The sequence below is a fragment of the Myotis daubentonii genome, chromosome 1 (assembly GCF_963259705.1).
Source record: "Myotis daubentonii chromosome 1, mMyoDau2.1, whole genome shotgun sequence".
In the NCBI taxonomy this organism is placed as follows: domain Eukaryota; kingdom Metazoa; phylum Chordata; class Mammalia; order Chiroptera; family Vespertilionidae; genus Myotis; species Myotis daubentonii.
Window position 1 is genome coordinate 66,120,386 of NC_081840.1, and position 26,001 is coordinate 66,146,386.

The 26,001-nt window shown below is 57.7% G+C and overlaps 1 protein-coding gene across 1 annotated transcript; it reads right to left on the reverse strand.

Moving 5' to 3' along the window:
• Positions 1-9,176: 9,176 nt before the first annotated feature.
• On the reverse strand, positions 9,177-18,972 carry ITPKA (inositol-trisphosphate 3-kinase A). The gene is made up of 7 exons (XM_059657432.1): positions 18,088-18,972; positions 11,211-11,307; positions 10,895-11,111; positions 10,571-10,775; positions 10,225-10,326; positions 9,867-9,938; positions 9,177-9,780 (listed from the first exon to the last, which is right to left on the reverse strand). The coding sequence occupies exons 1-7, from the start codon at positions 18,574-18,576 to the stop codon at positions 9,577-9,579; spliced, it is 1,386 nt and encodes a 461-aa protein (XP_059513415.1). The 5' UTR covers positions 18,577-18,972; the 3' UTR covers positions 9,177-9,576.
• Positions 18,973-26,001: the final 7,029 nt, after the last annotated feature.

The window sequence follows — 26,001 nt, forward strand, 5'->3', positions numbered from 1 at the left end:
CTCTCCCTCTCTGAAATCAATAAAGATTAAAAAAAAAAAAAGCACTTCCCTGTATGTTATCACAGTGGCCACTACCAATGAAGTGTGCACATACACCCACTGCTCCTGACTTGAGAGACCTAGAAGCCCCATATGGGGTGCCTGGGTGTGGCTCTCCACGTTTTCAAGATCCTGCTTCAAAAGGGTGGGGACACTTTCACCCTACGTGATGTGATAGCCACCCCATTCCCTGGGACAGCCCGTGGCTGGAGACTTAGAGCCTTTGTGTGTGGGGCTTTTCAAGGTTCTTCCACCTTGGGGACCTCTCTGACTACCCGTGGTGTGAGGTGGGGGTGGCCAGGCCAGCTTTAGGACCAGGTGGTGACTAGCCAGAGGCTGGCCACTCCTATAAGCAGGTGGGAGCTGTTACTAAATCACTGGTGTATCTACATCTAGCCCTTTACACTCTGGCTGGGTCTGAGCCAGCAACCGTAAATGCACCGGGGGAATAGGTGATGGCTGCTACTGCCTCCTGCTGCTGTGGCTCGCAGACACGGTAAGTGCTCTCTGGCAGTCAGGGAACTGCCCAGAGGCCTTTTCCTAGGTTGGGGACGGTGGTCTCCGCAGACTTGTTCCCAATGGTTCCCTCAGAGGCCTCAAACCCTTGTGGGCCCTAGCCAGTTAGGCTCAGCGGGTAGAGTGTCGGCCTGTGGACTGAGGAGTCCCGGGTTCGATTCCTGTCAGGGGCACATGCCCGGGTTGCGGGCTCAATCCTCAGTAGGGAGTGTGTAAGCGGCATCTCTCTCATCATTGATGTTTCTCTCTCTATCTCCTCCCTCTCTGAAATCAATAAAAATATATTTAAATAGGTAAAAGGGGACATTCATTCCTTTAAAAAAAAAAAACCCTTGTGGGCGGAGAAGCGCGATGCATGCATGAATCCTAGGGTCCTGATCACTCAGCTGGGGAAGGAGGTACAGGTCCTGGGGTCCCGCGTCGCTCACTGGGAGGGCTCTCTGGCAGAGCTATCAGTGGGCACCCGCAGGGCTCAGGGCGCAGGGCGGTGGCGACCAAAGTTGGGTTGGCTGGCTTCCAGGCGCTGGTGAGCACTGGCTGGTGGGGTTAGGGGCGTGGCCTCGAGAGGCAAGGCTGGCTATTGAGAAGTGCTTTTGTTTTAATCCTCACCGGAGGGTATTTCTTCCATTGATTTTTAGACAGAGTGGAAGGGGGTGAGGAGTGGAGAGGGGGGGGAGAGAGAGAGAGAGAGAGAGAGAGAAAGAAAAAAGAGAAGAGAAGAGAAGAGAAGAGAAGAGAAGAGAAGAGAAGAGAAGAGAAGAGAGCACGCGATAAACATCTCGCCTACCACTCGCGCCCCATCGGGGGCGGGGACCGAACCAGCAATGCCTTGACAGGTAATCGAACCCGCGACCCTCTGGTCAGCGGGCGGACGCTCTAACCACTGAACCACCGGCCAGGGCGAGAAGTTTTTCTCTCCATCTCCTGTCCTCCATGAACATCCTGCCCTTTCTCCCAACCTCGCAGTCTCCCTACCATCTTTCAGGAGCCACTCCCTCCTCCAGCTCCTAGTCCCAGGCTCCATTTTGCCATTTTCCCCTCCCCCCCCCCAACTCCAAGCCCCCAGGACGCGAACATCAGCGACGCAGACTGGCCTAGCGGCTCGGAGCCAGCCCCCGGCCATTCCCTCAGGTGAGCTGCGGGCCCCTTCCTCCTCTACCCACCACACCTGGACCGGGCAGGTGCTCCATGACCCTTTCCTCCCGCCCTGCTCCCGGACACCGAGGGGACCTGGCAGTTCTCCACCTGCGGGGCCAGGGGAGCAGGACCCGGACCTGCAGAGAAGGAGTGGAGGTGGGTGGTCACCGTGACCTCGGGTTTTACCCTCCGGGAGGAAGGCCACGTGCGCGCAGGGTGTTCTGCAGCGACGGGGGCCCCGCGACCTGACCGCCCCTCTTTCGGCGGAACTGGGGGCGGGGGGCAGTCGTCGCCACCCCGTGCCCCAGCCCCAGGAGCCTGTTCCCGCCCAGCACAGGGCCCGCAACCAGCGGCGGAGCGTGTAAGTCTAACGTTCCGGTGCGTAAACCCAGAGTCCCATCTCTTCGAAACCGACCAGGGCCTCGAGTCCCTCGGATACGAAACTCTGGCGCCGTCTGTGTCACCAACCTCTGCTCCAGGCGGCGGCCCCGGGGCCACGGCGAGGGCCGGGGACGCCGCGCCCTCTGCCCGCAGGACCTGCGCTTCCAGAGCCGCGCGCGGCGAGGCGCCGAGAACCACCCGTCCCGTGGGGGCGGGGAGCAGCTTCACGTCCACGCGGGGGCGCAGGGAGAGGACGCCTGCCCCGGAGCTGGCGAGGCCGGTGGGACCGGGCGGCGCCGGAGCGCAGGGCGAGGGCTGGGTCTTCGAAGGGAGGGAGCGCTGCTCCGGGTTCAGCTTCGGCGCCGATGCCCGCCCGGGAGCCCGGCGACAGAGGGGCCCGAAGGGGTCCCGGGGCCTCGGCGCTGGGCGGGTGGTGGCGGCGCAGGCGGGGACACCATTACGCCTTTGGGGTCCGTCCTTGCTCCCGGCGCGCTCCCGCCCCGGCGCGCAGCGTGGGGTCCCCAAGCCCTTTCCCGAGGGCGCGCATCGGAGCTCTAAGTAGGGCCTTGGGGTTCCGAAGTCCCCGGGTGTGGCCGGGAGCCCCTTTCCTTACTCAGCCCCTGTCGGGGGGCGGGGGCGTGTTAGACCCTCGCCCAGCGCCCGGCCCGGCCCTGAACGCGCCGCTGGCCGGTAGCTGCGCGCAGGCGGTTAGGAGCCGCGGCTGCCGGCGGACCGCGGAGGCGGCAGGACCGAGGCCGGATTCAGGCCGCCCCCGAGAAACTGCAGAGCCGCTTCACGGAGCCGGGGCAGTGGGAGAGGAGGGCGGCGGGCGAGGGCTCCCGGTCCCCGCTGCCAGCCCGCCTGTGTCTCCCCGCAGGCGAAGGGGCGGCGGGACCTGGCGGGCCTCCTCTCCCAGGCCCGGCGCTCACCGCGTCCGGGGGCAGAGGGCGGCCAGGCTGCGCCGAGGCCTGGCCACGCTTGTCTGGGCCGCAGCCGGCCGCTGGGAGTGGGGGCGGCGGGCTACCGGGGTGGGTACACCCTTGGGGCGGGCAGCTGGGCCGCCCCCCAGGATGAAGGAGGTTAGCGTCTTAGAACCGGGCCGAGTCCCTTAGAAGAATGGGTGGGAAAGGGGTTGAGACCGCTTCAGGCCGGAGCAGGTAGAGCAATAGCTCTTAGAAAAAGAGGCCAGAAAAAGCAAAAAGGAGGTTTGATAAGTTGCAAATCACACTTGCAGACAGCACTCCCCAGATTTTCATTTAAATCCAGGACCTTTCCATCATCACAGACCCCCTTCTTGTTCTGCAGCTGTCGCGGGAACTTAGAGCAGGCCAAACGGGCAAACTGAGCAGAGGCAGAAAGCCAGGGATGGTTTAAATCAGTGGATCGCAAAGTGAGGTGCCCGAACCAGTACCATCAGCACCAACAAGTTGTTAGAAATGCAACTCTCAGCCCCTCTGCAATCCGACACTCCAGGGGAGGGTCCCAGCCATCTGTGTTCTAATCCATCCTGTACAGTCCAGTTTGGAAACCACTGGTGTAAGGAACAGAGCCCTCGTGTCTGTCCGGGCTGCACTGTTTGTAAATACTTTATATACATCTTCTCCCATTTTATAGCTGAGGACATGGGACCAGAGGGATCAGACGGACAAGGACAAGGAGGTGTCCCAACCAGCCAGAGATGGGCCTACCAGTGATTACTCCATCCCCACCTCTCTGGCTCCTGGCTCCTGGCTCCTGGCTCCTGGCTCCCACTGCTGAACTGGCAGCACCTGTATTGTAATGCTAGTGTAGAGGAGGCCATACTGGGATTTCCACTGGGAGACTCCAGCTTCCCCACCTCCCCAGCAGTGAGGCAGCTGTGTGCCCCTTCCTCCCCCTATCACTTTCAGTTTCCAGGGGCTGAGCTCTACCTGCAGCCTCTGGCTGGTAGTACCTCTGCCACCCACCTCTCAGCCTGGCCTAGCCCTTTTCCTCAGTCCCTGAGCCCACTCCTATCTGAGCCAGCAACGCTGAACTGTGAACTACCTACTTCTCGCAAAGCACAGAAATATTGGGGAACTGGGCTGTCAGTTTTGATGCTAGTATGGGGCATGCTGGGGTGCTTGTCAAGTATCTCCTTGCTATGAATTCTCCTCAAATTCCTGCAAGGTCAGGATTCCAGAGAGAGTATGCAGGCCTGACAGAAGCCCCCCAAGACCTCCCACCCAGCCTTAAATACCTGGCACGACTCCTTGTCCCAAGGTCTAGGGTTAGAATTAAACATGTGGCTGGCAAAAGCATGTGTGTGTCCCCCCACCCCACTCCACCTCATCCTCCCTCACCCCGCAATATCAGTTACTTTACTCATAGTCACAGGGAACCACGGAGAAGTGGAGAGCCAACTGCACCTCAATTGCAGTCATTGCCTTTTGAAAGACTGTCAATGGCAGGCAGAGTTCTGGTTGGTCAAATGCATGTGCTGAGATGAGAGGGCATGGAGCTAGCTGTGAATAACAGCACCTGCATGGGTATGTTCTGCCATTGTCCAAGGTCTGGCTTCCTGGGGCCACAGGCTGGGAGGAAGAGTAGGATACTGGGTGCGGGCAGAAGATTAGAGATGCATCAGTGCATGCTCTGCCTTTGCCTTCAGGGAGCATGTAGTCTAATGGTCTAGTGAGGGAGGGGCACTATCCATCTATCTAGATATATGAATCTATCTCTATATATCTATACCTTTATCTAGATCTATATACCTATATCTATACCTATATCTATACCTATACCTACATCTGTATCTATATCTATACCTATACCTACATCTACACCTGTATATCTATATCTATCTCTATCTATATCTCAGTGACAATTGCCATGGGGGATGTAAAGTGTTTTAGGGGTTCTCAGGAGGGAGGGTTGTGTTTGTCTAGGATAAGTGGGAAAGCATCCTGGAAAAGTTAACACTTGAGCTGCGTGTTGAGGCAAGGCTAAAACCTGGGGTAAAGGGACAGAGGAGCTTCCCACTGGAGGTGTCTCTCTTTCTTCCTAGACCTGCCCCCATATCAGGCCCTCTGGTTCTATTAGTGGCTGTGGTGGCCGCTTCTACTACACTGAGCCTCCTCATGTGTGTGGGTCCTGATTCTGGGTATGGATCATTCAGCAAGCATGGCTGATTCAATGTCGCCCACCTCTCCACTGAGCTGTGTGGGGTCTCAGGGGCAGACATGGCTGATTTCAAGACCCCCCACTCCCAGCAGAGCAATGGTGAACTCCTCTGGGGATCTAAGGGTAGAAGCAGCTGGGGAGGCCCAGGGGAAAACATTTGCTTAATGGGCATCAGTGGAGGTGCCTTGGGCCGGGGGAGGCAAAGCAGGGTGGGGCTGCTGGGCAGGTGGAGTGTGTCCTTGTTCTTCCCACCCTCAGTGAACCATAAGAAGTGGCAGGGCCTGTGGGGGACAGGATTGTCAGGCCCTAGGCTCCAGCTGAGCAAGCTTCAACCCTCCACCATCAGGACAGCCCCTAACCCCTACTGCTGCCAGATGGGGCTTGGCCCAACCCAGTCCTGGCCTCTGCCCCAGGGCATAGAGAGAGATTTCTCCAAATAATGTCACTCTGCTCAGGTGAGTCCTCCCCCTCCTTCTGAGACCCTATGCACTCCGAATCCCCCCTCCCCCACTCCCTGGTGAATTACAGATCCCAGAGAGCAGCTGTTGGCCCAAAGACCTTGTGTAGAGGAGATAGAAGCCAGAGAAGCTCCAAAATAGAAAATAACTTGTCCAGGGTCAGATGTCATCCCTAATTTCTGGGATGGTAGGAACCCTAGGATGTGATTCCTTTGGAGCAAGGATTGCCTCCACCTCAGGGTGTCAGCAAGGACCTAAGGGTAGACCTCATATAGACTCCCACCCCCACTCCGACCCCATACCTGCCTTCTCTTCTGCCCTGGCTCTGTGCCAGTCAACATTGCCTCTGCAGGGCTTACACCTGGGAACATGCCATGCTGTAGAGAAAGCCCAGACCCTCCAGGCCAGCTGGGCAAAGGAGTAGGGAGAGGGAGGTAAAGCGACACTAGACTCTCTAGAACACCCCCTCGGGCTCAGCTACCCACTCCCTTCTAACCTCTCTTCATGCAGAGCGCTGGACCATTGTGCCTTTGGAGAGGTCTATGAGGGACTGGTTATGGCCTTTCTGGGGACCCCAGCCCCCTGCAGGTGGCTATCAAGGTGAGAGGGGGTGGGGCTTCTGGCTGGGGCCAGGCGAGCAGGGTTCCAAAAAGAAACAATTGCTGATGCTAGGGTCAACCCACCCTCCTGGTGTCTGGGGACCTCAGTGCCCTTATCCTCCCTAGACTGCCCAAACTCTGCTCTCAGGACAAGCAGGATTTCCTCATGGCGGTGCACCTGGGGCCACAGGCCATGTGGAAGTTGTGGGGAAGGCACCCAGCATCTGCAGGAGCCGCCTCTCTTCACCAAGGGGCTAAGAGGTAGCAAGTCTAGGGACACCGAGGTCCCCTGCAGTTTTGTGGAGCCTAAAGCGTGGTTTCTCTCGCTGCTGGTGATGGGATGTGTGTACCACCAGCCCAGCAAGTTCAGCCATCAGAACATTGTGCACTGTGTGGAGCTCAGCCTCCAGGCTGGCCCTCACCTAATTCTGCTGGAGTTGATGTCTGGAGGGGACATGAAATTTCCTGAGGCGCAGCCCGCCACACCTGCTAAGATCCTTCTCCCAGCCCTCCAGGTCCCCCTAAAGACCCTGTCCATGTGTGCCAAAACCTTCATGGGCAAATGCACCCTCTGCCCTACCCAGGCCCAGCCATCACCTCTGGCCATGCAGGACCTGCTCCAGCTGGCCCAGGACATAGCCCAGGGCTGCCACTACCTGAGGAAAATCTTCCTCTGGGGGCATCCACTTGACTGGCAGGTCAGGAGTCCTGCTGGTTCATGGGATCCCTTAGCCCAACTGTCCCCCTCCCCCCAAGAAAGAGACCTTCCACATAACTTTAATGAAAGTAGATCATGCCAAAACGGGTTTGGCTCAGTGGATAGAGCGTCGGCCTGTGGACTGAAAGGTCCCAGGTTCGATTCCGGTCAAGGGCATGTACCTGGGTTGCGGGCACATCCCCAGTGGGAGATGTGCAGGAGGCAGCTGATCGATGTTTCTCTCTCATCGATGTTTCTAACTCTCTATCTCTCTCCCTTCCTCTCTGTAAAAAATCAATAAAATATATTTAAAAAAGAAAAAGTAGATCAGAGCAAGATTCTGAGTTCTGGCAGTCCTCCCAACTCTGCCGGGACATTGCTGCCAGGAACTGTCTGCTGAGCTGCAGTGGACACAGCTGAGTGGCCAAGATGGGGGACTTCTGGATGGCTAGAGTTATCTACAAGTGTGGGGCCTGGGGAGGTGGGGAAGGCTGCAGCTTCAAGGGAGTTTCCCAGCAGCCCCCTGTGATTTGAATAGCTCATCACTCCCCTCCTCCCTCCTATAGAGCAGTTATTACCTAAAGGGTTGCCAGGCTCTGCTGCCAGTCAGGTAGATGCCCCAGAGGCCTTCCTGGAGGGCATCTTCACATCCAAGATAGACTCCTCTCCCCTCCCCTGGGCCACCTCATGCGAGGGAAGGGGAGGCTGTGCCTGATGGGCTTCATCAGGTTCCCCCCACTCATGATGCAGGTCTTTGGGGGCACTGCTCTTGGAGATCTTCTCACTGGGCTATATGCTCTGCCCTGGGCACCAGCCAGGAGGTGCAGGACTTCATAGCCAGAGTGGGACTGATGGCCAGCCCCTCCCAGGGGCTGTCTAGGGCCTCTGAGAGTTTAGAGTGTTGCCCAGGGAGGGGGTCCTTCACAGCCATGGTTGAGCACAAATTGCTACTTCTCCCCAGGTATCCCATCATGACCCAGTGTTGGCAGCACCGGCTTGAACTCCGCCCTAGTTTTGCCAGCATCTTGGAGCATCTTCCATACTGGACTTCAATACAGGGCAGGTGTGTCCGTGACCTGCCCTGACCATCCTGTCTTGGGGGTCAGGAGGGAGGCCATAAAACAACACTGGCCCACTGCTCCCTTACCCTGATGTACTCCCAGGACCCTGATGTGCTGAATTCATCTCTGCCAATGGAGCTAGGGCCCAGGAAGAGAAAGGGCTGCTGGGCTGGGGAGCAGGTCTTTGGTGGGGCTAAGGTCCCCACAGGCCCCGGAACTGAGTCTGAAGAACTTCAAGAGCTGGAAAGGGAGCTGGCTGCCCTCTGGCCTCAAGCCCCCCAATGCCAGAGGACTCCCACCTTGGGAGCCTTGGAATCCCATCTATAGCTGCTGGGCCCCCAGGGCCCCTGAGGGAGGACATAGGCATTGGTGCTAGCAGTGGTTCCTCCCTGCACTCCTCCCCAGGTTTCTAGGTGGCTTGTTATTCCAGTAGCCTCTCCCCCACACCTCCACCCCAGTTTGTACTGCATGCTTGGGCCTGTCTCAAGGTTGGCCTGCACCACAGGACTTTCCATCCTGGAAACCAGACCCAGGCCTCCTGGGGAGGAGCCTGGCCACTCCCAAACTTTAAACTTTAGTACCAGAGCAGAGGCCAACCCCCTTTCCCCCGGATGTGGGTGGCCAGTTGAAATTGCCTCCTGCAGGAAGCCTTTGCTGGACTGCCCTTCCCCTATGAGTACCCTTCACCTGGGCAGTCCACACAACCCTACAGACAACTAATAAAGAGCTCTTCTCACCCTGCCAGTGTGGCTCAGCTGGTTGGAGTGTCATCCTGATGCACCAAGGTTGCTGGTTGGATCCTGGTCCGGGCACATACTGGAAGCAACCAATGAATGGATGGAACAACAAATCAATCTCTCTCTCTCTCTCTCTCTCTCTCTCTCTCTCTCTCTCTCTCTCTCCCTCTCTCTCTCTCTCTCCCCTCCTCCTCCTCCTCCTCCTCCTCCTCCTCCTCCTCCTCCTCCTCCTCCTCTTCCTCTTTCTCCTCCTCTTCCTCCTCACCCTCTCTCAAATCAATCAATAAATTTTTTTTTAAAAAAGAACTCTTCTCATATCCTCCAGTGATCTGAATGGACCTTAGAGATGCCTGGGAACTGAGAAAGAGGGGACCAGAGGAGGGAGGAGATGAAGTCTGAGTCACCAAAGCTGGTGTCTTTGAGTTTTATTGGGGAGGGGAGTCCATTGTAGTGTGGGAAGGATAGATCAATAGATCTAGAGCCTGTGAAATAAAATTCGTTATCTCACCTCTCTGGAGAAGTGCAGAGCCCCCTCAGAATAGCTGGACACAGGAAGAAGTCCATTGTCACAGTGTACCCCCCACCCCCTAACTTAGTGTCATCGGCTCTGGGACCGCTTGGGTTTGTATGGGGAACAGCCTTGGTGCGTGCAGTGCGTCCCACAGTGGTTGGCACTTGGCCCTACAGGACCCTATGAACCACCCCAACCTCTGGGTTTGTCTCTTCCCAGCATGCACAGCGGGGACAAAGCTGCAGGTCCATTTGTGAGACCAGCGGGTCTGTGCGGGGACAGGGGCCTAGTCCCTAGCCTCATCTCTCGGCCAGGCTGGCCAGGATGCTAATGAGATTGTCCAGCCCCAGTAAATAGCCGTCCTCGCGGTTGCCCTCCTCCCAGGGTCTCCGATGGTCCAGGGTCTGGCCGTCAGGGAGGGGCGTGGTCTTGCCGAAGTCGATGAGCCACACACCCGCGCGATGGCTGTGATCGTGTACGAATAGCAGGGAGCTGCCGATCACCTGCCAAAACCCACAAGGTCAGACCACGGCCCTTCTGGGGAAGCCCTCACAGACCACAGACCAGGAACCTGGCCCTCCCCCCTTACCTCATGCCTCCTAAAGAACTCAGAGACCTCCAAGGTGTCCCGGATCTGCAGCAGGCGGTTCAAATACCTCCGCTGGACAGGGTAGGGTGGGAGAGGAGGGCACATTAACGAAACACTGGCCGAGCTTCTGCTAACATTAGGGGTCACGACTCATGCTCTGCTCGGTAAATACCGTGGAGGAAAACCAGGCCCTCCCGTGGCGCGCAGGGCAGAAGGGAAGAAACGTAAAAATTACAACACAGCGTGAGAAAAAGCGACGACAGGGGTCACATAGGCGAGGGCACTAGACAGGGTGGCCTGGGGGTGTCCCTCGGTTTCAGGCGCCCCGACAGCGCGGGTGCCAGGACGCGGCACTCACCAGCACTTCCGCATCCCCTTGCACGAACTCCTGGAAGACTCGGATCACCTGCTCCCGGCTCCGCGTGGTCTTGAAGTCTGTGCTGCAGGATCCGTCGGCTTTCTTAATTAAGGAGGTGGGACAGGAAGCGTCAGGGGCCGTGCCCGCCAGAGGGGGGAGGATCATTAGAGCAGCGGTATCTCCCTGGACGCTGGAAGCCGGAGTCAGCGAGACGGCCGCCGGCGGGTGCGTATTCAGGGGGGTGGGGTGGGAGTGGGGGGCCCTGGGAGGTTTGACACCGCGGTGTGGGTGTGCGCTGAGGTGCAGGAGCGGCGGGGCTGTGCAAAGCAAAGCGAGCCCGGCCCACCTTGATGCCCTCGATGCGGAAGCCGAGCGTGGTGCTGGAGCTGATGCCTTCCCGCCACTGCATGTAGCGCGGCTTGGTGACGGCGCGCTGCGCGTGCTCCTCCTCCGTGGGCGCCTCGGGGTCCACGGCCAGCATCTTCTTGTACATGTCCTTCCGCAGCTTGGGTCGTTCGCGCGCTTTGGTCAGCTCCTCTTCCAGGTAAGTCCTACGGAAGCAGGGGCAGCGGCGGGGCTTGAGCGGACTCACCCCAGGACCCGTCGAGCACCGCCCCGGGCCCCGCGCCCCGCCCGACGGTTCCCGCACGGCCCGGCAGAGCTCACGTACCTGATGCCCATCTTGCAGTCAAGTACGCAGGGCCCATCGAAGCCGTCGAGCAGGTCCTGCAACTGCAGGTAGCTCTCGCCGTCGCGCTCCACCACGCCATGGAAGGCGGGCACGCAGCCGCGCAGCGCGTCGGCCATCAGCCGCGCCAGGCAGTACCGCTCCGACTCGGAGCTGCGCTTCAGAATCAGCCCGCTGGTGCCCGCCGCCTTGAAGCTCCCTGCAGACGGGCACCAGGTAATGCCGCCTCGTCCCTCCCTCCCCGGTACGCACCCTCCCCCCCCCGCACCCCCCCCCCCCCGCGCCTGCCCGTGCTCACCCGTGTGCCCGGCCAGCTGCACCCAGGCGTAGCGCTTCTTGAAAGGGCTGATGACGGGCATGTTCACCATGGTCCGGATCTTCTGCCAGTGGCTTTTCTGAAAGCAACACGGTCGGAGCCCGCTGGTCCAGCATCTCCTCCATGCCTCAGCCCTCCCTCCTCAGGACGGGGGCGGGGCCAGCCCGCCCCACCGCAAGCAGCTAGGGTCCCCTGATTCATTCATTTGTTCACTCAGGAAACTTTATTGTGCGCCTGCGTGGTGGACATTGAGACACACAGGGTGGTGACAGGTACCCAGCTTCTCAAATGTGCTGAAAAGAGCCCCGGACATCGCGTCAGAAGGCTCAGGTCTGAACTACAGTTCTGCCGCTCAAAAGCTGAACTTTTGGGCAGGTTATTAAACTTCTCTGTCGTAGGTTTTTGTGAGCGTGAGAATCAACTGATGACCACGCTTGTTTAAAAATGCAGGTTCTTGGGTTTACCACGGGGAAATTCTAAGTTTGGGGTAGGACCAAAAACTTGCATTTCTACCAATGTCTCAGGATATTTGGGGGCCTGAGAAACAAGCCTTCGAGCATCAGCTTCTTCATCTGTAAAATGGGGAAATGGCTGCTCTCACTGTGTTGTGAGTAGTAAGTGAGGCTTGAAAGTGACAGGCTCTTTCTCCCCTGACCTCATTTCTTGGCATGAAGTAGAAGCTGGACAAATATGGATTGTTTTTTAAAATATATTTTTATTGATTTCAGAGAAGAAGGGAGAGATGGAAACATTAATGAGGAAAATCATTGATCCGCTGCCTCCTGCGCGCCCCCTACTGGGGACGAAGCCCGCAATCCAGGCATGTGACCTGGTTCATAGGTTGATGCTCAAACGCTGAGCTGGACTGGATTGCTTTTTAAACTTATTTTGAGAATATGTTTATGAAAGCTGGGGACAGTGGAACCAGGAAGGGCCTAGGATAGATAGAAGGAGCAACAGGCAAGAGGCTGCCTTGGTTCACTAGAAATGTTATGGCGAAAAAGTGAGCCAAGATGGGGCTGCTATCAGCTCACTTGAGAGTCCGAGAGAAGGGCGCCTTGGGGACAGGTTCAGGGCATTAGTCCCTGGTGAGATGCTGCTGCCCATTGCTCCCCTGGTTGCGAGCCTCATGGGTCCTTAGAGTTTAGGAGACACATGCTGCCTGGGGGGGGTGTAGCGGGGGGGGGGGGGGGAGAGCATGCCCCAAATATGGATTGTTGATTCATTCACTTTGGGACCATAGGTTCCTCCCATGTAGGGAGACAGTCACAGAAACAAATCTTGACAAAGGCCCAGGGCAGGAGGCCAGCCTGGCTGGGTCTGAAGAAATGATGGCTTGAGGTTTCCCCAAATCATCTGCTATCCCTGGATGCCATATCACTCCTCACCAGTTAGCAAGACCCAGGACACCTTTGGTTCTAATCTGGACCTGGGAACCTGAGCTTTGGAAATGCAATACAGAGCTGAGGGTCTGTTATCTTCGATGAAACTGAGAGGGAAATGTGGGCTTTGATGAACCTCCCGCCTCATGACCACTGCTTCCGGCCTCCACCCAATCCTGAGAGCGTCTCATACTCTGGACCTTTCCTCTTTCCACCAAAACCCATCATTCCTATGTCAACGGGTTTGTAGCGCACAGGTTTGCTCATCCAAACTGCATGTCTGCTGCCTCCTCCCAGGGGTGCCTGCCTTTAGAGGAGTTACACATGTGTGCCCCCACAGGGCTGGAACCCAGGAATCCAGCCGCCCTGACTAGAGGGAGTTCTCAGAGAGAGAGGGAGAACGGGGGTAGTGGTCTAAGTAGGGGAAGGCTGCTCACCATTAGGCCCTTTCCCATGTGGAGGAGATGGGGTTAGTGACAGAGCACTGGATGGGGAGTCAGGAATTGGTTCCAGTCCTGGCTCTGTCATGTTCTAGCTGAATGAGTCCAAGCGAGAACTTCATCTGTGTGAGCCCATTTCCTCTGGGAAGACATAGCTGCTGCCATAACACAAGCCACCATGTACTGACCGCCTACTGTATGCCAGGCACTTCTCAGCCTCCACAAGACAGCATTGCTACTGCTTTCCTACTGCAGTCCCTACATGGCACACCGGGGTGTGATCACGTGTCCAATCCCCGGGGAACTAGGGGTGTAGCCAGGAGCAACCCACTAGAAGCATGACAGCTCTTTCAAAACTCCTTATTCACTCTTTAAATACCTACAAGGCTTGCATTATGCTGCATAACAATCCAAGTTTTATTATAAACTCTCCCACCTCCAACTCTTCAAATAAAATTCCGGGAAGATGTATGTGCCATGTGTATTCAGCGGCACCACCCTATGTCCTCTTCTCCCACTCTCTGTTTGAGAATCCTGATAATGATGCACGGGGACAGCAGGTGCATGAGGTGGTGGCATTATTGCTATTTTATAGGAAGAAATCGAGGCTCAAAGAGTTAGCATGCCCTCACTTCCTGCCTCCAGCCGCCCAGCCCCTGGTTCAAGCTATCTACCAGCCCAATCCCCTCCCTATGTTCCAACTGACCCAGCCGGTTCCAAAGTTTATGCTACCACCCCGATTTCTTTTGGGGGAAATGGGACCTCCACACTAGAAGGAGCCGTGTATTAGGTGAAGCATTTGCGACCACAAAGTGGTGTGTTCTGGGGAAACACTGAGGTCTGCCTGGAGACCGCGCTGTTGGCAGGACACCTTTGCCTTCACCCACAGGAATGGGGTTAATTGTGGGGCTGAAGCAGCTTTAGGGGCCTGCTGGCAGACTGGGGGGGGCAGTGGGACCAGGATGGAGTTAATCAGAGGGTACAACTATTTCTGTAGCCGCCCCAGTAGAAGAGGGAATCAGCCGTGGGTCGAATGAGATGGGAGAACTGCATTATTCTTTCTTCTAGGGTCATGTGGGAGCAGCGAGTGGGGCTGAAGAGAGATAGAGGTAGACCTGGTAGAAGAGGATTTAGCACCTGCAGTCCAGGACTACTGCCACTTGATTGACATGTGATGACACAGCATCAACTTGCTCCCAAGATGATGTAAAATTGGGGCATCATCTACCCTTACCGCCACAATTTTGAGAGGATCATGTCAGCTGAGAGCAGCAAAGACAAAAAGGCTGGTTCTAGTCATGCGGGTTACAAAGGGCTTTAATACCTATTATGTCATCTGAGCCCTCCCAGCCACCTCCTGAGGTGGTGTGACAGGACTTAGCTCCCCTGCCACTAATGGATATGTTCAAACATGGAAGGAGTTGATACAAGTGTCATGGAACTCACTGCCATTTTCCATCTTAAGGAGCTACCTGGTACCTCCCCCAGGACATAATGCATATAAAGATGCACATGTCCACCCTGGCCAGGTGGTTCAGTTGGTTGTAGCGTCATCCCATACACCAAAAGGTTGTGAGTTTGATCCCCAGTCAGGATACATACAGGAGGCAGCCTGTCAGTGTTTCTTTCTCACATCCATGTCTGTCTCTCTCTCTCTCTCTCTCTCTCTCTCTCTCTCTCTCTCTCTCAAAAAAAAAAAAAAAAAAAACCTCAATAAAAACATATCCTGCCCTGCTGGCATGGCTTAGTGGTTGAATGTCAACATATGAACCAGAAGGTCACAGGTTTGACTCCGTCAGGGCACATGCCAGTTTATGGGCTTGAGCCCCAGTAGGGGGCGTGCAGGAGGCAGCCAATCAATGGTTCTCTCTCATCATTGATGTTTCTATCTCTCCCTTTCGCCTCCTCTCTGAAATCAATAAAAATATATATTTTTAAAAGATGCATGTGAAACATCCTTTGGTGGGTGGGTGATGATTTGGGCACATGAACAACAGCAGGGGAGATATTTTTGAGCAGGTTAGGCTTTTATTGTGTGTATCTCAGAAAGCAGATTTATTATGTCACAAAGTGAAATCTACTTGAAAAGAGGGACAAAGCACCATCCTCTGGCCCAGCCTCCTCCCCACAGAAGACTGGGAAACCAACTCATCTTGGGGCAAAAAGCCCATGAGAGCTGACCCGTGTGTCTTTAACGAAGTCACAGGAGGCCCCTGTGACAATTCCTCACTCCTGGGGCTGGACTGGGAGCATCTCTCTCTGGGCAGGGCTTTGCTAGACACAAGCCTCTAACGGGCCTTTGTCTAAGCTCTATTTGGAAGCCGGGAGGACTCGTGCTTCTATATCACATCAGGTACTCAGTGTACCTGCTGCCAGAACGGACCCTTTGCCTTTGGTACTCATCCCCACACTCCCTGCCTCCAGCCCTTCAGTCATTGGCTGCAGCTCTCTACCAGCCCAACCCCCCCCCCCCCCATGTTGCCACTGCCCTATCAAACTAGCACTCCCTGTGGTGGTGGTAATGGTGGTGGTGGTGAAGGCAATCAGTTTAAATTTATAAAATCATTTGCACGAAGGTATAAGTGACCCACGACTTCACCTTCCCCGGGGCATTTACTTTATAAAAAGGAAGTCAGTTAACCTAAATTCTGCTCTATAATTAGTGAAAAGTGAAGTGTGGGAGTTCTGAGTCCAGGACAGGATGGCATCCAGGTCTCCTTACCCATCCTGGAGCACTGAGAGAAGAGAAACAAGTGAACAGGAGCCAAACATCCTCTCTTCTGCTAGAGCAACACCCCACGATTGTCTTAAGAGGCAGGGAAGGCCTAAGAATACAGACACTCATGCCAGCTGTCCTTGGGGACGGCCCCCTAACCATCCCCCCCGCCTTCCCTCGCCTGTGTAGGTTTCCCTGCCCAAGACTTTTCCCTGCCCAAGAGGAAAGGCCCGGGGAGGGAGAGAGGAAGGGCTGTCCAGCCCCAACTACCCAGCGGGGAGCAAGGCTCCAGGCTCTCGGAAGGCTGTTGGGGGCTCCTAGGAGGAGAAGGGGAAGGACGCGTGTGCCAGGCAGAGGCAAGGTGGAGTCTTCGCAGGCCTCCTGCTCTGGCTACTCCGGTTATCTGCCCAGGCCTGAGTGCCCGGGGCCGGCGCCCGGGAGCTCCTCGGCGCTGCCACAGTGCCCTTCTCCCAGGTGCATCCCGAAGGCCAGCCAGCTCCTGGGCTCTGCTTCCTGCCTGGGGAAGCCCTCAAGGCGGCCTGGCGGGCGCGCGGTGCCGCTCCCGACCGGCCGCGAGGCAAAGTCCGCGCCGGGCCCTTCCACGCGGCCGCAGGAGGCCTCTGTCAACAGTTCCTGGCTTATCTGCCGCCGCCTGGCTGTTTGCCTTCGGGGAGGCCCGGCGGGCTGGGGGTTGGGAAGGCCCGAGAGACGCAGCCTTGGAGCTGGAAGGGCCTTCGAGCGGCCATCTGCTCCAGCTCAGCGTGGGGGGAGGCCGGCCAGAGACACCAGGGCACAGCTGCGACTGCTCCCGGAGTGCTGGCTCCTGCCGACGGCGCTCCCGGGCTTGGGTCGCAGAACCTCGTCCGCCCACGGACGTTAGAGAGAACCGGGGGCTGCCCTCGTGGGCCCCTCCTCCTGGGCCCGCCTCTCAGCTGTCAGAGATGGAGCGGGGGCGCCGCGGCCCCGAACTACGCTCCGTATTTCCCAGGAGGCAGGGAGGCAGCAGATCTCTCACTGCCCCACATCCACCTCCTGGGAAACCCCAGGCGGCACCGCCTCCCTGCTTGGGCCAGGGCTGCACTAGGAGCTACCCTGGGCCAGGGCACCCTTACTCCCGGGGAGGAGCGGGGCTCCCCGCACCTACCCGGCAGCGGGTGTGTCCTGTTCTATGAGACTTTTTCTCTTTTTTCTTTTGTGTCACAAACCATGCCGCCCTCTGGGTAATGCCGGTCTCCGGGGGTAACTGAGTCACGGATCCGCTGCAGGTCGTTCAAGTGTCTCCCCGCCTCTTCCCATCCGCGCGCGGCGGGGCTTGGGTTCCGCAGGCCGGCCGCGCCCCAGCGCTCTCCCCGCCGCGCGCAGGCCACCCCGGCGCGCCCGCGGCTCACGCCGCCCTTCGGGGAAGGCCAGGAGCCACCGGGGCCCGCGGGGCGCCCTTCGCCTCTCCCTCGGCTCCAGGGACACTTGCATAACGTGGATCTAGAGCAACTCCTTAGCCCTGGCCAGGAGTTATTTAAAGTATTTGGCCTTCGTTTAAACAAGGGGCACAGGACGGCTCTCCTGGGCGCGGCACACCCCTAAGGGGCAGGCACCGGGAATGACTGCGCCGCACCCCGGCCTGGATTATTCGGATTATTCGAGGGTCAGACCAGGCCTCTGACACTAGAGGCGGCGACTAGCAGGCGGATCACGCCCTTTCGGCCTCAGTTTACCCTTCCGCGGCCATAATTAGTAGCAGCGAACGGGGAGGGCGGCGTTCCGCTGCCTGCCAGAGCTCCCGGCCCTGCGCTCCTCCTTCCCCGCGTCCACGCCTTGTGCGGGAGCCGGGAGCAGACGGCGGCGGCTCCCGAGCTGAGCCTGTAGCGCCGCTCCACTCCCACTCAGGAGAGGGAAACCGTGGCAACGGCGGGGGTGGGGCCGCGGCGAGGGCGAGGGGGCGGCGAGATGGAGTGACTCGTGCGCCCCTCTCTCCCCGAGAGTTCGCGGGGCGAGTCACCCCCTCCGACCTCCCAGGTCCCACCTCGCAGCCGGCCGGTCACGATCCCCCGCCCCCACCCCACCCGGTCCCCGTGGCCGGTCGCAGACTCCTCCTCACTCGCCTTCTTAGACGCCCCAGGGCCCGGCCCGCGAACCTCCCGCGGAAACGGGGTAAAAATTGCCAAGGCGAGAGGTCCGCGGAGGCCCCCCTCCGGCCCCTAAGCCCCCGGGGCAGTGAGAACTCGGCCCCGGGCGGAGGGACCTTGGGGCGGGAGTCGGACCCCGGCGAGCGCGGAGCTGGGTCCCCCGCGCACGGCCCCCGGCCCCGCCCCCGCGGCCCGTACCTGACCCACGTCCTCGCCCGCTTCCAGCTGCACGTTGCCGCGGCTCCGGCTCTCGCTGTCGCTCAGCAGATCGTCCTCCGAGTCCTCCGGCATGGACGAGGAGCCAGTGGAGGAAAGCGACGAGGTGGAGAGGCGGCGCGGCTGCTGCAGGTGCGAGGAGCCCACGGCCGGGAGCCAGCCGCCCTCCGGCTCGGGCGGCCCGGGGCTGGCCGGGGGGACGTCTGGCTCCTCGGCGGTCACGGTCAGCTGCGGGATCACTGGGGCCGGGGGAGCTCGCGGAAGCCCGTTGGGGACTTGTCCCCCACGCCGCTTGGCCCCGCGGGCCCGGGGCTCCCCGGCGGCGGCGGCGGCGGCGACCGCGGCGCAGCGCGCCTCGAAGAGCAGGCGCAGCTCCCCGACACTCCGGCGCGGGGCCCGCTCCAGCCCGGGGCTGCAGTGTCCCCCGCCTCCCGGCCTGGCCATGCCCGTCGGGCCCCCGGGCAGGGTCATTTCCCTGCACAAGATCCGCAGCGGAGCCCACCAGCCCGCGACGCGGCGGGGACTGGAGACGCTCGGCGCCCCGAGCGGGAGACTGCCCCGAGGCGGAGCCTGCGCCGCCCGCCCGGGCCCCGCCTCGGCCGCGCCCCCCGCCCACTTCTTTCACTTTCAGAGAAAGCGCGGGCCTCCGAGGGCCCTTGCCCGGCGGAGAAGCCTCCCTGTCGCGGCTCCTGGTGTCTGGGAAGCCCAGGCGTCGTGGACAAAAAAATCGGGGCCTGGACCTCGCGGCGTCTCTGCGCGTCCGGGAGGAGACGGTCGGGGCCGCTGCACCTCCAGGGGCTCCTGCCTTCCCTGGCTTCGCGCTGGGGAGGATTCCTCCCGGCGGCTCCCGGGTCCCTGGCCCGCAGGGAGGAGCTAGCCCTTCTCTCACCCTCCCACCCAGTCCCGCGGCCTCCTTTCCGCGTTCCATCCACCCCGGTCTCCGGGTTTCCCTCCGCCCAGTGCCCCTCCAGCACAGAGTTCAAGGCCATTGGCTTTGCAAAGAAGCCTCACCCCAGGGCGTGCGCCCACGTGGGGACGTGATCCCAGGAACAGCCGAGACTTCTTCCCTCAAACTCCTGGCAGGCGGGGAACAGGGCCCGGGGCGGGGCCTGGCTCTCCACGTGCCCGGCGGAGTCCGGGGCTGCACACCTGGAGGCTGGCAGAGGGGGGCCGAGTCCCCCTTCCCCTTTCCTTTTGGAGTCTGCGGCTTGGAGTCTGCTGTGTGGCTGTAAGCAAGTCATTTCCTCTCCTTGAACTGCAGCTTCTCCTCCTCAAGGTGGTTGTCCACCTCGCAGGATTGCTGTAAGAATAAAATAAAGTGGACGATGTGAGATCTCTAAGACGTTGGAATAGCTTTAGTGTGGGTGGCAGAAAGAGCCAATCACAGGTTCACCTCGCTCTGAATGTGATTAGGAAAACCTCACCGACTCACAGAGCAGGGGCTGTGAAACTGGGAAGACCGCTGATAGTGGAGAAGTGTCCCATGCACTGCAATGTGCTCATCGGTGGCATCTTTGTGGTGGGTCTTTGGCCACTTCACATGTTAGTGGTCAATTGAACTGCAAGGCTGCTTTGAGTGGAATTCAGTATTTCACAGCATTTGCCATCTTCCCCCAAAGGCCTCAAGTGAGGATCCCTTGTCAGGTGCCTGGTGCGGAGGGATTGTTGGGGGCTGCGAGGGGAGAGTGTCCCAGAAGGACTGCCTCTCATGCTGATGGCCCGACTGAGGAGGGGCGTTCCTGTCCTTATCAGTCAGCCAGGATCCCAGGATGGCCCCGGAGGAGAGGACAGGAGGGCTCAGAGGAAGAACTAACCGGGACCTTCAGCAAAGAAGAAAGATCTTGGGGAAATTGATGAAGGAGTGGGAGGGGAAGGGGGGAGGAGAAACTGAGGAAATGAGTGCGAGAAAAGAAAATGCAGGAGCTTGAACACCGAGTCCTCTGTGGAGAACCTGGGAAATCACATGGCTGCCTCCTCAGAGGCACAGAAGTCTGGAGGAGCCTGGGTGTCTGGGTGAGGGGTATACTATAGAGCTTCAAGTCCCAGAAACACCCCCGTGTCCTGCACTCACTTCTCTCCCTCCTTTGGAGCTGCCCTGGTCTGTGGTGGGAGCTGGGAAGGTACTGCCCTCAGAGGGGGGCTGGGGACAAGCCCAGCACAGGGAGAGTCAGCAAGGACCTGTCGGAATCGGAAAGACAGGCACGGTGCCTGCCAGTGTCTGGGCAGTCAGATCTGAAGGCTACACTCTCCAGGGGGTACCAGCCAGACGAGCAGGTAGAGGAACAAGCAGGGTGGGAACTGGGTCTCTGTCCTGGCTGCCGAGAGAAAAATCAGGGGCGATTTCTTTTCGTCTGGTATCAGGCACTTGCCCAAGGGTCTGTAACCAAAGAAGAGCTCTGTGCCCATACCTGCCCAAGTGTCCCTCCCTGGAAAGGCAAGGGCAAGCCAGGGAATGGGTTTGAAATGAGAGCTAATTTCATAGACTTTTAGAGTGGAAAGGACCTTTAGGTGTATCCTAGCCTCAAAATATAGAAGTCACGAAAGGGTTGAGGTACTTATACAAGGTCACACAGCTAGATGGTGAAACTTCAACTAGGTCCCCTGACTTCTATTCCTGTGCTGTGTTCAGTATCTTTCATTGACTTCTGGTGGCTTGTTCATTTTATCCAATGAAAGAAGAGCCTGCTTCTACCTAACCACAGGCAGAAAGCGTAAGGGCATATATCAGGGCAGGGCCTGTGCGGCCCAATATAGTTGTAGACAAGGTCAAGGGGCTCTCATGTCTTCTTAGTTGAGCCAAGAATGACCTTTCAAATCCTGGAATCTTGTCCTTTGTGCCTCAGTTTCCCCGGTCCTTGAGGTCATGAGTAAATGAATGTGAGTAGAGGGATGTAGAGAAAATCAGATTACTATGTAGATGGAGGAATGGCCTCTGTGCTGCAAAAAAAAAATTTTTTTTAAAAAATGGGGAAATGGAGGCATAGAAGAATGTTTCAAGGTTTTAATGGTCATCAGGTGGCTGATCTGAGACAGGTCACGAGAGTCCCTCTGCCTTACCAAGAAGGTAAGCGTGTCTGAGGGAAGAGCTGGCCTTCCTTCTTGTGGCATCTCATTCAGGATCCTTCTCTCCCAGGAAGCCTGCACTTGGTGTGCCTGAGTTTTCCTGTGTCTCCACGGCCTTCAGAATTTATCAGGTCTGAGGGCTACACTCTCCCAGGGGGTAACAGCCAGGGCACAAAAGGTGGGAAAGCCGGAAATGGGGTCTGGGAGGTGAGGGTTCCTGGGATCTTGGTGTTATTCCCCAGCCTACCTGATTTAGCACTGCCCCTCGTCCACCCTACCGAGGGCAGCGCAGTGGCCCCAGTGGCAGAAGCAAGGTCACTGCTCACCATCCTTTGCCAGGCACAGTGCCAGTTTTTGCTTCCTAAGACCAATAGGCAGGAGAAAGGATGGAGCACGGCCTTTGACCTGGGCAGTGTTCCTGAATGGGCCGTCTGTTGCTTTGAGGAGATCTGGAGGCCTCTCTAGAGAGAGTGACACCTTTATAATGCGTGCGCTGGGAGTGGACAGAAGGGGTGGCGAGAAAAGTTTCTCTAGACCAAGTGATACAGGGTCTCATTCTAGTCAGCAACTCCCAGACATGCTCTGTGAGGCTTGGTATCCTGCAAGGGACTTTCTAAGTCCAAGATTCCCATATTCTGTGACCAGACCTGTGATTCATTCAGCCACTCACAGAGCAAACAAACTTCCATTGAACAGCTGCTATGAACCAGGCCCTGTACCGGGTGAAAGGAGCACAGGAGTGGGTGAGTAACTCCTGTGAGGACTCCCTCCTTCCTGGGGGGTGTGGTGTATAATTTTACATTGACTTGTGGAGGAAGGAAACCAGAAAGGACCCAGCCAACAGGAAAACAAGCCCCAAGATGCCAAAAGGCTGCATTTACTGTTTCCGAGGGACTGTCGGTGAGGCCTTGGACTTTCAGAGGCTTCATGCAAGCAATCCCCCAGCGTCGGTCAATGGGATGCCCTTCTCTGCTGGAGAATAAATACTAAAGAGGGGCCCAGTGCACACTTGGGGGTGGGGAAGGACTGGAGGTCTTCCTCCAGGGGAGAGGGAGCTAATGGCTCTCTTCACCCGACCGCCCCCAGACCCTCACCTTTGCCTCTGGATTTCTCCTCCTCCCCAAGCCATCCATCTCTGGTCCCATAATTGAGAGACTTCGTGGGAGTATTCGGGAATTAGGTGCTAGGATAGGTTAGAGTTTCGTAGGGCTAGAGATCTAGCAGCCTTCGCTGACCCTCCACCGGCTGAATCACTCCTCTAAAGCGAACAAAATGTGTCACCACGCCTGTGTATGCGCAACAAGAACATTTTCTCTCCTGACATATTTCAGAAACAAGGTTTCCCATCTCTCCCAGGAGCCCGTGTTCCTGTGGTTCTCTCTCCTCTCTCCTCAGAACTCGCAGAAACTCTCCCAGTGGCCAAGTGAAGGGAGTATCTGAGGTCAGGGACGTGGCTGCTGGTCTGGAGGGAGGCAGCTGCTCTAGGGCCCGGGGTGTATTAGGCCTCTGTCCCCCATGCGCCCCGTCTTGTAACTGCGGGGTGGGTTCATTAAATGTGCGATGTCTCTGCCTGCCAGCGTGACCTCTACCCCCCCCCCCCCCCCCCCGCGCAGCGAGTCCCCGGAGCACCGGGTGGGCCACGGGGCGGGGCGGGGTGGGGGGTGGGGGGCGTGCCACGCTCCACAGCGCTCCGGACCGCCGCGGCCCCTTCCCAGCCCTGGGACGCCGCGGGCACGCGCGCCCAGCCGGCTCCCCGCCCAGAGACGCGAGCGCGCGCCCGTGCCGGCAGCAGCTGGAGTTGGGCCCTCGAGGCCAACCGGGCGGCGGAGGTTGGCTGGTCGGGGTCCGTCGGGGCCGCGGCTCAGCAGCCGGGTAGCAGGCGGTTCCGTGTACCGCGGCTTTGGGTCGAACCCAAAGGACGGACGGCCTGGGCTTCTACTGCGGACGGAGTCGGTGCCGCTGGGTCGCATTCCCCCGTGCGCTGCGGGCGGGGGGCTGGCTAGGAGGGGAGCGGTGGGGTCCTCTGCCTCCAGTGGCGCGGCTGCGGCTGGGTGTCCGCTGGCGCTTCCCCCACTGCCGTTCCTTCCACCGCGTTTATTGGGCGTTAACCGGGTGCCAGGCAGCGCTGGGTGCTGGAGCTACGAATTGGGCGATACGAGTAGCTTCCCGGCTGGGGGTGGGGACGAGGGGCGGAGACTCAGTAGGGTCTGCAGCGCTGAGGAAAGCCGCGGGAGGGGCTTCCAAACCCGAGCGGGAGGGAGGGCTTCCTGGAGGAGGAGACCTTTCCGCTGCGCAGGAAGGGCGAGGAGGAGTCCTCCAGGGAAAATCGATGGAGACAGACCAGTGCATTCCAGGAGAGGTGAATGTGTGTGTGGCCGAAAGACGCGGTCTCCCTCCGTATGCGATTAGCAAAGCAGGGCCATCGACAGCTAAAAGAATCATAGTTTTATTTTTTTAAGAATCTGGTATTGGAGTATTTGAGATCTTGCTTCCCAGCAATTGTCATCAGTTTTGGCTCAAAGAAGCTCTTATGTTTTTAAAAAATAATTCTGGTATTTTGGAAGAAGGTATTGACGTAGTCATGGGAAGAATTGGAACTTTGTTGGACTTCTTTACACTTATTTTCCGGTTTTGTACTGTTTTTGTAAAATATATATTTTTATTGGTTTCAGAGAGGACGGGAGGGGGAGAGACAGAAACATCAATGATGAGAGAGAACCACCCATGGGTCGCCTCCCGCACACCCCTCACTGAGGATCAAGCCCGCAATCCGGGAATGTGCCCTTTGACTGGAATCGAACCGGGGACCTTCAGTCCGCAGGCCAACGCTCTACCCACTGAGCCAAACCAGCTAGGGCCTGTTTTTGTGTTTTAATTACGTGTGTGGTGGTGGGGGGAGGTGGGGCCTGTTTTCTGAGCCTGCTGGGGCTGTGGCACGGTGGCAGCCTTCCAAGCCGCTGAAGGCTGAGGGAGGGACGTTGTAAGACCTGCCATCCCTAAAGGGGGTGCGTGTTGAGGGCTGGAGAGCAGCTCTGCTTCTCCGGACTGTTTCCCAGGCCAGTCTGAGCACCCACATGTCAGTACCTTAACCTGGAGGAGGAGTTTCTTGCCTGCCTTACCCCCGCCCCAGGTGGAGGCTGTCAGGAGTCTCTGGGCCTAGCGCTCCAGCTTCTGATCATTCCTCTGCACCGCCCCCCGCCCCCCAAGCAGGGTATGTTCTGAGGCTTCGGTCCCCTCCCTCCATCCGGAGGCCCACAGGCTGTCTTCCATAGCCCAGCAGCCTTTGCAAACACTAACAACAGTATTTATTGAACCCCCAGTGGGGAAAGGAACATTTCATCTTTAACACGATTCTGGCATAATTATTATTAAATATAGGAACTCTGTGTCCTAGAGGAGTTAACTAGCTCAGCCCCAGGTAGTAAGTGGCAGACCTGGATGTGAACCCTGCACCCACGTGCCTAGCAGCTCTTGGCTCTCCCTTAGGTCCAGAGCACGGGCTGAAAAGCCCTGAAAGTGCCTTTGCAGTGGCTAAGCCCCTCTGCATGGCCAAGAAGCTCCATCTCCAGGTTCTGCTCAGCCCACACTGGGGCTGGCCTGGCCTAGAGAGCTTTATAGAGAAGGCAGGTTGCAGCTCGGGAAGTCATTTATGCAAAGAATCTGAGCTGGGGGTCAGTCAGTGGCTTTCCAGCCCTGGAGAACTGCTGGACACTGCCACTCAGGATCACCCAAGGAAAGCCAACCCCCAGCCAACCTTGCACCCCTCTCCCCTCTGCATCCCACCCTCCACGGTGGTCAGTACCTGGCTGTTCCACAGCACCAGATGGGCAATGAAGGGCCTAGGCCTGCGGTTCTCAACCTGTGGGTCGAGACCCCTTTGGGGGTCGAACGACCCTTTCACAGGGGTCGCCTAAGACCATCGGAAAACACATATAATTACATATTGTTTTTGTGATTATTCACTATGCTTTAATTATGTTCAATTTGTAACAATGAAAATACATCCTGCATATCAGATATTTACATTATGATTCATAACAGTAGCGAAATTACAGTTATGAAGTAGCAACGAAAATAATTTTATGGTTGGGGGTCACCACATGAGGAACTGTATTAAAGGGTTGAGGCATTAGGAAGGTTGAGAACCACGGGCCTAGGCTGTCCTCTGCTCAAATCCCTGCTCTCTAGGGCCCAGGGAGCCCACTGCTGCCAATAGTCAGGTAGGGCAGTGATAGGGAGTTGGAGTACACCTCTTTGGACTAAGCTGCTGGGTGAAGCAGTGACCCGCCTCTTCCAACACTAGAGGCAGGCTAGGGCTGGGCACCTCCCACTTTCCCATCGCTAAAGGAGAGGAATGTGCTTCTGAGGGAGAACAAGGTCAGGAAGATCTGAGACACAGGCAGTGGGTGTCAGAAGCCCTTGCACATCTTCCTGGCTTGGGGCATTTCCTCCAGGGTCACACGGGTGCCCTGGGCTCCCCCCTTCACCAGAAAACAGGATAGCAAAGAAACTGCTCCCAGGCCAACTGAAAGCTGGACAGACCACATGCTCACTGAGGTTAGTGCACCAGGAGTCTGCCCAGTTCTGTCCAAGCGCCGTGTATCTTCCAAGGTAGGAAGTAAATCAGGCCAACTGAAGGTCACTAGACAACTGCCATACCAAAGAGGCTTCTGGGCAACCAGGCTGCTGAAGAGCTGAAAACAGCCACTTTCATTTTGGGGGCAAGTAGGACTAAGAGAAAGGAGAGAAAGCAAAAGAGAGGCTCTCATGGATTTTCAAAACACGACTTTGAGAGTTGCCACTCAGGATGCAATCTGTGGACTAAATCTGATC

Bases quoted from the DNA above. Each gene is read 5' to 3' on its own strand.
- ITPKA (XM_059657432.1), bottom strand. From the start codon at position 18,576: ATGACCCTGCCCGGGGGCCCGACGGGCATGGCCAGGCCGGGAGGCGGG. The intron at 11,308-18,087 runs GTACGGGCCGCG...TGTTGCTTTCAG, and splicing joins CGGGCGAGGACGTGGGTCAG to AAAAGCCACTGGCAGAAGAT. The intron at 10,327-10,570 runs GTGGGCCGGGCT...TCCTTAATTAAG, and splicing joins TCCGCATCGAGGGCATCAAG to AAAGCCGACGGATCCTGCAG.